Raw genomic sequence first — 12,666 nt, 5'->3', positions numbered from 1 at the left:
GTATATCTAACATGATGACTGGTACAGGTATATCTAACATGATGACTGGTACAGGTGTATCTAACATGATGACTGGTACAGGTGTATCTAACATGATGACTGGTACAGGTGTATCTAACATGATGACTGGTACAGGTGTATCTAACATGATGACTGGTACAGGTGTATCTAACATGATGACTGGTACAGGTGTATATAACATGATGACTGGTACAGGTATATCTAACATGATGACTGCTACAGGTATATCTAACATGATGACTGGTACAGGTGTATATAACATGATGACTGGTACAGGTATATATAACATGATGACTGCTACATGTGTATCTAACATGATGACTGGTACAGGTATATCTAACATGATGACTGGTACAGGTGTATCTAACATGATGACTGGTACAGGTATATCTAACATGATGACTGGTACAGGTGTATCTAACATGATGACTGGTACAGGTATATCTAACATGATGACTGGTACAGGTATATCTAACATGATGACTGGTACAGGTGTATCTAACATGATGACTGGTACAGGTATATCTAACATGATGACTGGTACAGGTGTATCTAACATGATGACTGGTACAGGTGTATCTAACATGATGACTGGTACAGGTATATCTAACATGATGACTGGTACAGGTGTATCTAACATGATGACTGGTACAGGTGTATCTAACATGATGACTGGTACAGGTGTATCTAACATGATGACTGGTACAGGTATATCTAACATGATGACTGGTACAGGTGTATCTAACATGATGACTGGTACAGGTGTATCTAACATGATGACTGGTACAGGTATATCTAACATGATGACTGGTACAGGTATATCTAACATGATGACTGGTACAGGTGTATCTAACATGATGACTGGTACAGGTATATCTAACATGATGACTGGTACAGGTGTATCTAACATGATGACTGGTACAGGTATATCTAACATGATGACTGGTACAGGTATATCTAACATGATGACTGGTACAGGTATATCTAACATGATGACTGGTACAGGTATATCTAACATGATGACTGGTACAGGTATATCTAACATGATGACTGGTACAGGTATATCTAACATGATGACTGGTACAGGTGTATCTAACATGATGACTGGTACAGGTGTATCTAACATGATGACTGGTACAGGTATATCTAACATGATGACTGGTACAGGTGTATCTAACATGATGACTGGTACAGGTGTATCTAACATGATGACTGGTACAGGTGTATCTAACATGATGACTGGTACAGGTGTATCTAACATGATGACTGGTACAGGTGTATCTAACATGATGACTGGTACAGGTGTATCTAACATGATGACTGGTACAGGTGTATCTAACATGATGACTGGTACAGGTGTATCTAACATGATGACTGGTACAGGTGTATCTAACATGATGACTGATACAGGTGTATCTAACATGATGACTGGTACAGGTGTATCTAACATGATGACTGGTACAGGTATATCTAACATGATGACTGGTACAGGTATATCTAACATGATGACTGGTACAGGTATATCTAACATGATGACTGGTACAGGTGTATCTAACATGATGACTGGTACAGGTGTATCTAACATGATGACTGGTACAGGTATATCTAACATGATGACTGGTACAGGTGTATCTAACATGATGACTGGTACAGGTGTATCTAACATGATGACTGGTACAGGTGTATCTAACATGATGACTGGTACAGGTATATCTAACATGATGACTGGTACAGGTATATCTAACATGATGACTGGTACAGGTGTATCTAACATGATGACTGGTACAGGTGTATCTAACATGATGACTGGTACAGGTGTATCTAACATGATGACTGGTACAGGTGTATCTAACATGATGACTGGTACAGGTATATCTAACATGATGACTGGTACAGGTATATCTAACATGATGACTGGTACAGGTATATCTAACATGATGACTGGTACAGGTGTATCTAACATGATGACTGGTACAGGTATATCTAACATGATGACTGCTACAGGTATATCTAACATGATGACTGCTACAGGTATATCTAACATGATGACTGGTACAGGTATATCTAACATGATGACTGCTACAGGTATATCTAACATGATGACTGCTACAGGTATATCTAACATGATGACTGCTACAGGTATATCTAACATGATGACTGCTACAGGTATATCTAACATGATGACTGGTACAGGTATATCTAACATGATGACTGCTACAGGTATATCTAACATGATGACTGCTACAGGTATATCTAACATGATGACTGGTACAGGTATATCTAACATGATGACTGCTACAGGTATATCTAACATGATGACTGGTACAGGTATATCTAACATGATGACTGCTACAGGTATATCTAACATGATGACTGGTACAGGTGTATCTAACATGATGACTGCTACAGGTATATCTAACATGATGACTGGTACAGGTATATCTAACATGATGACTGCTACAGGTATATCTAACATGATGACTGCTACAGGTATATCTAACATGATGACTGGTACAGGTATATCTAACATGATGACTGCTACAGGTATATCTAACATGATGACTGGTACAGGTATATCTAACATGATGACTGCTACAGGTATATCTAACATGATGACTGGTACAGGTGTATCTAACATGATGACTGCTACAGGTATATCTAACATGATGACTGCTACAGGTATATCTAACATGATGACTGGTACAGGTATATCTAACATGATGACTGCTACAGGTATATCTAACATGATGACTGGTACAGGTATATCTAACATGATGACTGCTACAGGTATATCTAACATGATGACTGCTACAGGTATATCTAACATGATGACTGCTACAGGTATATCTAACATGATGACTGGTACAGGTATATCTAACATGATGACTGGTACAGGTATATCTAACATGATGACTGCTACAGGTATATCTAACATGATGACTGCTACAGGTATATCTAACATGATGACTGCTACAGGTATATCTAACATGATGACTGCTACAGGTATATCTAACATGATGACTGGTACAGGTATATCTAACATGATGACTGCTACAGGTATATCTAACATGATGACTGCTACAGGTATATCTAACATGATGACTGGTACAGGTATATCTAACATGATGACTGGTACAGGTATATCTAACATGATGACTGGTACAGGTGTATCTAACATGATGACTGGTACAGGTGTATCTAACATGATGACTGGTACAGGTGTATCTAACATGATGACTGGTACAGGTGTATCTAACATGATGACTGCTACAGGTATATCTAACATGATGACTGGTACAGGTATATCTAACATGATGACTGGTACAGGTATATCTAACATGATGACTGGTACAGGTGTATCTAACATGATGACTGGTACAGGTGTATCTAACATGATGACTGGTACAGGTGTATCTAACATGATGACTGGTACAGGTATATCTAACATGATGACTGGTACAGGTATATCTACAAGTAAGTAATTCCATCCACAGGTGAGAATCTGAGACTTCAGAGAAGAAACAAGCGGTTATTTCACAACAGTAGAACACTTTCCCAATGTACTGCTTACTACTAAGTGTGCGAGCATGTTATCATGTGTTGTTGTTGACGTGTTATTGTTCTCTCAGGGCTCCAGAGATCATCCTGGGTCTGCCGTTCTGTGAGGCTATAGATATGTGGTCTCTAGGCTGCGTTATAGCCGAGCTGTTCCTGGGGTGGCCCCTGTACCCCGGGGCCTCGGAGTACGACCAGGTAGGAACCACACACACACACACACACCGAGACACGAAAAACATTATTTTTTATCTGAAACTGTTACGATGGATTGTAACATGTCCTCTCCTCTCCTCCTCCACTAGATCCGGTACATCTCTCAGACCCAGGGTCTGCCTGCAGAGTACCTGCTGAGTGCCGGCACCAAGACAAGCCGCTTCTTCAAGAGAGGACCTGACTCCAGCTACCCCGTCTGGAGAATCAAGGTATCGACTCTTTTCCAGTACACGACACACTGACGTCACGCACGGATGCGCGCCATCACTCGCCTTCTTGGTCAAATAGCTCTTACACATCCCCGGAGGTGTGTTTTGGGTTATTGTCCTGTTGAAAAACAAAATGATAGTCCCACTAAGCGCAAACCAGATGGGATGGTGTATCGCTGCAGAATGCTGTGGTAGCCATGCTGGTTAAGTGTGCCTTGAATTGTAAATACATCACCAACAGTGTCACCAGCAAAGCACCATCACACCTCCTCCTCCATGCTTCACGGTGTGAACCACACATGCAGAGATCATCTGTTCACCTACTCTGCGTCTCACAAAGACACGGCGGTTGGAACCAAAAATCTCAAATTTGGACTCATAAGACCAAAGGACAGATTTCCACCGGTCTAATGTCCATTGCACGTGTTTCTTGGCCCAAGCAAGTCTCTTCTTCTTATTGGTGTCCTTTAGTAGTGGTTTCTTTGCAGCAATTCGACCATGAAGGCCTGATTCACGCAGTCTCCTTTGAACAGTTGATGTTGAGATGTGTCTGTTACTTGAACTCTGTGAAGCATTTATTTGGTCTGCAATTTCTGAGGCTGGTAACTCTAATGAACTTATCCTCTGCAGCAGAGGTAACTCTGGCTCTTCCTTTCCTGTGACGGTCCTCATGAGAGACAGTTTCATCATAGTGCTTGATGGTTTTTGCGAAGAAACTTTCAAAGTTCTTGAAATGTTCCATATTGACTAACCTTCATGTCTTAAAGTAATGATGGACTGTCGTTTCTCTTTGCTTATATGAGCTGGACTTGGTCTTTGCCATAATATGGATTTGGTCTTTTACCAAATAGGGCTATCTTTTGTATACCACCACTACCTTGTCACAACACAACTGATTGGGTCAAAAGCATTAACACATTAAAGAAATTCCACAAATTAACTTTTAACAAGGCACAACTGTTTATTAAAATGCATTCCAGGTGACTACTGGTTGAGAGAATGCCAAGAGTGTGCAAAGCTGTCATCAAGGCAAAGAGTGGCTACTTTGAAGAATCTAAAAAGAAAAAAAAAAATATATATATATATACCCCTCTGGATGATCAAGGTGTTACATTACACCTGACTCCATCTATCCTCTCTGGATGATCAAGGTATTACAGTACACCTGACTCCATCTATCCTCTCTGGATGATCAAGGTATTACAGTACACCTGACTCCATCTATCCTCTCTGGATGATCAAGGTATTACATTACACCTGACTCCATCTATCCTCTCTGGATGATCAAGGTATTACAGTACACCTGACTCCATCTATCCTCTCTGGATGATCAAGGTATTACAGTACACCTGACTCCATCTATCCTCTCTGGATGATCAAGGTATTACAGTACACCTGACTCCATCTATCCTCTCTGGATGATCAAGGTATTACAGTACACCTGACTCCATCTATCCTCTCTGGATGATCAAGGTATTACAGTACACCTGACTCCATCTATCCTCTCTGGATGATCAAGGTATTACAGTACACCTGACTCCATCTATCCTCTCTGGATGATCAAGGTATTACAGTACACCTGACTCCATCTATCCCCTCAACAGTAGTGAACTATATTGGGAATAGGTTTTCATTTTGGACGCTCACCTAGTTGTTTCTGCCAGAATCAGCACATGGATCTCAACACACTGCTGTGAACAGGGCTTTTAGTGGGGTTCATGGGCAGATAGAAACGTACGTTTTTCCTAGGCACTTCATTATTAGTTTAATTAATTAATTAATTATAATTAATTATTTATTAAGTATTTTGGTGATAACAACAAGTGTAACATTCCTGATGTGTCTGTTCAATAGGCCCCTTCGGACCACGAGGCTGAGATGGGTATCAAGTCGAAGGAGGCTCGTAAATACATCTTCAACTGTCTGGACGACATGATGCAGGTCGGTTCGCTATATGACGTCATCTAGTATGTCACATTTATGTTTATAAACCCCCTTTTTACATCCGCCATTTTGTTTTACTTAACCTTTATTTAACCAGGTTAGTCTCGTTGAGATAAAAAAATATATATATTTTTTTTTCACGAGAAACTTAAGGGGTATACTAGAAAGCAGGTCTGGTTGGAGTTGGTGGGGTAACTTTGGTCAACTGACTTTCAACTCGGGATAACCGATATCACGAAAGTGGCTCAGCTTTTAGCTAGGTTAATTTCCGTTAGCAACGTATCCTTCAGAACTAACCTGCTACGGGGCAGGCTATCTCACGGCTAACTCCACTTACCCTGAATGAAGTGTCTGAGCTGCGAGTTCAGGACCAGATTACATCCCTGGCGTAAAGATTGCGTCGTCATCCCCTTCAAGAAAGATGACCGATTTTTACATATTTAATTAATCAAATGTTTTTTGTTAATTTTTTTGGCGTACATTTTTTTTGTAATTATATTAAAATACCATTTACTAATGATGGGATGCATTTGAAAGTTCAGGAAAACATTTATATGATTTTATAAAATGATTTTATTGATATGAGACGAGGAAAAAGGTGCTGCGTGCATTGGTAAGCACAGCAAAGACGGCATTAATGATAAAGTAATAAAATGAAGACTACACTTTTAAAAGCCTAGTTCACAACCATAGCCTGCTGAGTTTGCAAGAATTAAAACGTGGTACCGACTCGCCGATGGTTCAGCGTTGTCACAGTGAAGAGTTGGCATTCACGCGCAGTTAAAAGACAACCAATATCCACCGTCGTGGTACGGATGAAGCCTGAGCTGCAATGTGAAGCTGACTGAAGCTGGCTAGCTTTATAAAAGCCTGACTAGATCTAGCTTGCTTCGTAGTATACCACTGGACTATTATTTTGGAAACAAAGTTGTCACAAAGTGCTTTACCGATACCCAGCCGAAAACCCCAACGAGCACGCAATGAGAGGCACACACAGTGCCTAAAAGGCAAGAAATTAAGAAGAAACCTAGAGAGGAACCAGGCTCTGAGGGGTGGCCAGTCCTCTTCTGGCTGTACTGGGTAGAGAGGAACCAGGCTCTGAGGGGTGGCCAGTCCTCTTCTGGCTGTACTGGGTAGAGAGGAACCAGGCTCTGAGGGGTGGCCAGTCCTCTTCTGGCTGTACCGGGTAGAGAGGAACCAGGCTCCGAGGGGTGGCCAGTCCTCTTCTGGCTGTACCGGGTAGAGAGGAACCAGGCTCAGAGGGGTGGCCAGTCCTCTTCTGGCTGTACCGGGTAGAGAGGAACCAGGCTCAGAGGGGTGGCCAGTCCTCTTCTGGCTGTACCGGGTAGAGAGGAACCAGGCTCAGAGGGGTGGCCAGTCCTCTTCTGGCTGTACCGGGTAGAGAGGAACCAGGCTCCGAGGGGTGGCCAGTCCTCTTCTGGCTGTACCGGGTAGAGAGGAACCAGGCTCCGATGGGTGGCCAGTCCTCTTCTATACTGTACATTCTACAGTAACCCCTTAAGATGCAGTTATGTTGTGTTTACATTTGACCATTGTAGTCATGTTGCAATAATGTGCAATATATAACTTTTTGGGGAGACCCAATTCACATAGAAATGGGAGTTATAGATCTGTCATTCTCATTGAAATCAAGTCTAAGAAGCAGTATATCTGTTCTATGTATGATATTTCTATGCTTCCCATTCTTAAATATAGTTTTAGAAAATGTTTACTATTGGTTTTGTACACCAGCTTCAAACAGCAATATTTTGAATTATTAATAATTAATTATAAAACCATAAAAATATTCCACCATATCGAATTAACAAATTGTCTGTATTTATAAAATTGTACAGACATCTCATGTTTCCATCCGCCCGGTCGTGACGTTTTTCACGCGTCAGGTAAATTAATCCACATGAAATGGTTGGGATGGAAACGTGAAGTCGAAACGTAACTCAATAAAGAAGCTATCATACAAAGTCGGTGCTAGTAAGTCAAGGCGCGTGTTTTTAGTGCAAGAAATGTACCGGTAAGTACATCGGTAGGGTGTTTTGCTGGGATTAATCAAGATACTCTGTGATCAGAGGGCAAAGATGTCACCCTGGATGACTGACGGGGGAAGCCACTGCACAGCCATCTTGGTACTCCTCCATGTAAAAAAGATTCTGGAAGCTATCGAAATGCGATTATTGTCTACATTCGTTGTTTCATTTGTTTATTTATAACTGAGCAATCTGGGGGGGGGGAGAAGGGCCTTGGTCAGGGAGGGGACCAAGAACCCGATGGTCACTCTGACAGAGCACCAGAGTTCCTCTGTGGCGATGGGAGAACCTTCCAGAAGTACAACCATCTCTGCAGCACTCCACCAGACGGAAGCCACTCCTCAGTAAAAGGGACATGGCAGCCTGCTAGTAGTTTGACAAAAGGCACCTAAAGGAGTCAGACCATGAGAAATACGATTCTCTGGTCTGATTAAAGATTGAACTCTTTGGCCTGAATGCCAAGCGTCACGTCTGGAGGAAACCTGGCACCATCCCTACGGTGAAGCATGGTGGTGGCAGTATCATGCTGTGGGGATGTTTTTCAACTGAAGGGACTGAGAGACAAGTCAGGATCGAGGGAAAGATGAACGGAGCAAAGTCCAGAGAGATCCTTGATGAAAACCTGCTCCAGAGTGCTCAGGACCCCAGACTGGGGTGAAGGGTCACCTTCCAATAGAACATGTTTTCAAACATTTATACACAGTTTTTTGCCTTGTCATGATGGGGTATTATGTGTAGATTGATGAGGGGAAAAAACAATTTAATCTTTTTAAAAAATAAACAAGTTATTTCTGAACATTTAGGCAAGTTTGCTGGCTAATTCATTGATTCTGCTTTTCCTCTACTCCCTCTCCCCAAATCCTAACTTTAACAATTAGATAATATTAAACTGAAAATAGATCTTTCCAGCGACATGTTCATCCAACCTGACTTCCTCCTGTTGCATCACTTCCTCCTGGTGCAGGTCAACCTATCGTCTCACCTGGAGGGGACGGACATGCTTGCGGAGAAAGCTGATAGGCGGGAATTCATCGACCTGCTGAAGCGGATGCTTCGATTGGACGCTGACAAGAGGATCACGCCCACTAAGACGCTGGGTCATCCCTTCGTCACCATGAGTCACCTGCTGGACTTCCCTCACAGCTCCCAGTACGTACACCTGTCTGTGGTGTGAAATAATGTTTGGGTTGTGGGGGGGGGGTCACGATTAGAATTTTCCCTCTGTGGGTGAAATGTAATTGTTTGATCGATTGATTAAATTATTTGACGGAACAATAGATTGATTGTTTGTTTCTCACCCCTTCCAGTGTGAAGTCTTGCTTTCAGAACATGGAACTCTGTAAACATAGGAGCTCATCGTTCGACAACAACAAAACTCTCTTCTCCACCAACACTCTTCCTAGTGCTGCCGCCGGCAACCTCACTGTCACCTTCAGCAGCCAGCTGAGCCAGCACAACCAGGTACACACACACACACACACACACACACACACACACACACACACACACACACACACACACACACACAGTGCAAGTCACCAGGGGCAAGCTGTATCAATGATTGCCGATTTAGGATCAGCTTTGCCTTTTGAGATCATAATGAATAGGATTATATATATTATATTATATCGACAAGTGGGATCTGATCCTAGATCAGCATGTGTACTCTAAGGCTCTTTAGAATTATGGGTCCAGATCTATGAACAAAATGGCCGGGACAACACAGTTTGTTCCAACTTCCGTCCGACTGACCAGTAGCAGAACTCTAAATGAACGTCAACCAACAGGTCCCGTCAGCAGGGGGCGCTGTTCCTCTCATGAACTACCAGCCAGCCCTGTACCAGCAGGCCACCATCAACATCCCTGGGCTGGCCCAACAGAGTGTCCCCCTGCAGGCACGCCCCACCGGCCTGGCCTGCCAGACTGAGCCCTTCCAGCAGACTCTCATCGTCTGCCCACCAAACACCATACAGGGTAAGAGCCAATCACTATGATGTTATGGTATTGAGACGACGGGTAGAGTTCATAAGAGGACTAAAGGGAAGTCCAAGTCCTCCGACTTGGGGGGGTGGGACGATTATTTAAGATGTAGGGTCTCAAATGTTTTCCCGAACATGTCCCAAAAATATGATCTACCGTCCACCATAGAGGGTAAGAGGAATACTTATGGGCCTCCCGAGTGGCGCAGTTGTCTAGAGGCGTTACTACAGACCCGGGTTCATTCCCAGGCTGTGCCACAACCGGCCGTTGCCGGGAGTCCCATAGGACGGAGCGCAATTGGCCCAGCGTCGTCCGGGTTAGGGGAGGTTTTGGCCGTTCTAGCGACTCCTTGTGGAGGGCCGGGTGCCTGCAGGCTGACCCCCAGTCGCCAGTTGAACTGTGTTTTCCTCCGACACGTTAGTGCGGCTGGCCTTCCGGGTTAAGTTGGCGGGTGTTAAGGAGCGCGATTAGACGGGTCAGAGGACGCATGACTCCACCGTCGCGTCTCCCGAGCCCGTTGGGGAGTTGCAGCAATGAGACAAGATCGTAATTGGAATTAACGGGGGAAAGGGGGTAAAATATAATAAAATATGAATACTTCCTATTATAACAGCATATAAATTAACTACCCTGGTGCCAGATCTGTTTGTGCTGTTTTATGGCTTAATCTGCGTTCTTTATGTTTTATAGGACACATTGTTCAGGATCATGTTTTCAACTGGATCATTTAAATTTGTGTTTCTTATTGGACAAGTCAAATCTTTGAAATTGTTGTATGTTGCGTTTATTTTTGTTCACAGACAGTTCAGAGAGGCCCAGCTCAGAGAGATCCAGCTCAGAGAGGCCCAACTTAGAGAGGCCCTGCTCAGAGAGGCCCAGCTCAGACAGATCCAGCTCAGACAGACCCAGCTCAGACAGACCCAGCTCAGACAGACCCAGCTCAGACAGATCCAGCTCAGAGAGGCCCAGCTCAGAGAGATCCAGCTCAGAGAGATCCAGCTCAGAGAGGCCCAGCTCAGAGAGATCCAGCTCAGAGAGATCCAGCTCAGAGAGATCCAGCTCAGAGAGATCCAGCTCAGAGAGGCCCAGCTCAGAGACATTCAGCTCAGAGAGGCCCAGCTCAGAGAGATCCAGCTCAGAGAGATCCAGCTCAGAGAGATCCAGCTCAGAGAGATCCAGCTCAGAGACATTCAGCTCATGAGTTCCATCAGCAGAAGATTTTAATTTAGAATGGAAAATGAATGTGTTTATGCACCAAATGTTAGTGCATCAAATCGTATCGAACCAAGTCGCATCGATTCATTCTCTAATCAAACCGAATCCCACCGAATCGTTTCAAACTAAAACATATCGTTCCTGTATTGTATCGGAGCCCTTCTAGATACGTATAGTTTTAGCAAGTCGGTTAGGACATCTACTTTGTGCATGACAAGTTTTTTTCAACAATTGTTTACAGACAGATTATTTCACTTATAATTCACCGTATCACAATTCCAGTGGGTCAGAAGTTTACATACACTAAGTTGACTGTGCCTTTAAACAGCTTGGGAAGTTCCAGAAAATGATGTCATGGCTTTAGAAGCTTCTGATAGGCTAATTGACGTCAATTGGAGGTGTACCTGTGGATGTATTTCAAGGCCTACCTTTAAACTCAGTGCCTCTTTGCTTGACATCATGGGAAAATCAAAAGAAATCAGCCAAGACCTCAGAAAAAAAATTGTAGACCTCCACAAGTCTGGTTCATCCTTGGGAGCAATTTCCAAACGCCTGAAGGTACCACATTCATCTGTACAAACAATCGTACGCAGGTATAAACACCATGGGACCACGCAGCCGTCATACCGCTCAGGAAGGAGACGCGTTCTGTCTCCTAGAGATGAACGTACTTTGGTGCGAAGTGCATATCAATCCCAGAACAACAGCAAAGGACCTTGTGAAGATGCTGGAGGAAACAGGTACAAAAGTATCTATATCCACAGTAAAACGAGTCTTATATCGACATAACCTGAAAGGCCGCTCAGCAAGGAAGAAACCACTGCTCCAAAACCGCCATAAAAAAGCCAGACTACGGTTTGCAACGCCACATGGGGACAAAGATCGTACTTTTTGGAGAAATGTCCTCTGGTCTGATGAAGCAAAAATAGAACTGTTTGACCATAATGACCATCGTTATGTTTTGAGGAAAAAGGGGGATGCTTGCAAGCCGAAGAACACCATCCCAACCGTGAAGCACGGGGGTGGCAGCATCATGTTGTGGGGGTGCTTTGCTGCAGGAGGGACTGGTGCACTACACAAAATAGATGGCATCATGAGGTAGGAAAATTATGTGGATATATTGAAGCAACATCTCAAGACATCAGTCAGGAAGTTAAAGCTTGGTCACAAATGGGTCTTCCAAATGGACAATGACCCCAAGCAAACTTCCAAAGTTGTGGCAATATGGCTTAAGGACAACAAAGTCAAGGTATTAAAGTGGCCATCACAAAGCCCTGACCTCAATCCTATCGAAAATTTGTGGGCAGAACTGAAAAATTGTGTGCGAGCAAGGATGCCTACAAACCTGATTCAGTTACACCAGCTCTGTCAGGAGGAATGGGCCAAAATTCACCCAACTTATTGTGGGAAGCTTGTGGAAGGCTACCCGAAACGTTTGACCCAAGTTAAACAATTTTAAGGCAATGCTACCAAATACTAAT

The 12,666-nt window shown here is 43.3% G+C and overlaps 1 protein-coding gene across 4 annotated transcripts in view; it reads left to right on the top strand.

Moving 5' to 3' along the window:
* LOC120065504 (homeodomain-interacting protein kinase 1-like) overlaps nt 1-12,666 on the top strand; it is a 54,848-nt gene that overhangs the window by 21,292 nt on the left and 20,890 nt on the right. For all 4 annotated transcript variants that reach the window (XM_039016562.1, XM_039016561.1, XM_039016560.1 and 1 more), the window contains exons 5-10: nt 3,651-3,774; nt 3,882-4,001; nt 5,856-5,942; nt 8,955-9,139; nt 9,298-9,451; nt 9,778-9,964. In XM_039016562.1, coding sequence (XP_038872490.1) covers nt 3,651-3,774; nt 3,882-4,001; nt 5,856-5,942; nt 8,955-9,139; nt 9,298-9,451; nt 9,778-9,964 — 857 coding nt within the window. The remainder of the gene's footprint in view (nt 1-3,650; nt 3,775-3,881; nt 4,002-5,855; nt 5,943-8,954; nt 9,140-9,297; nt 9,452-9,777; nt 9,965-12,666) is intronic.

This window comes from Salvelinus namaycush, chromosome 20 (assembly GCF_016432855.1).
Source record: "Salvelinus namaycush isolate Seneca chromosome 20, SaNama_1.0, whole genome shotgun sequence".
Classification (NCBI taxonomy): Eukaryota; Metazoa; Chordata; class Actinopteri; order Salmoniformes; family Salmonidae; genus Salvelinus; species Salvelinus namaycush.
Note: the sequence above shows the minus strand (reverse complement) of the source record. Positions and strands in the feature narration are given on the sequence as shown.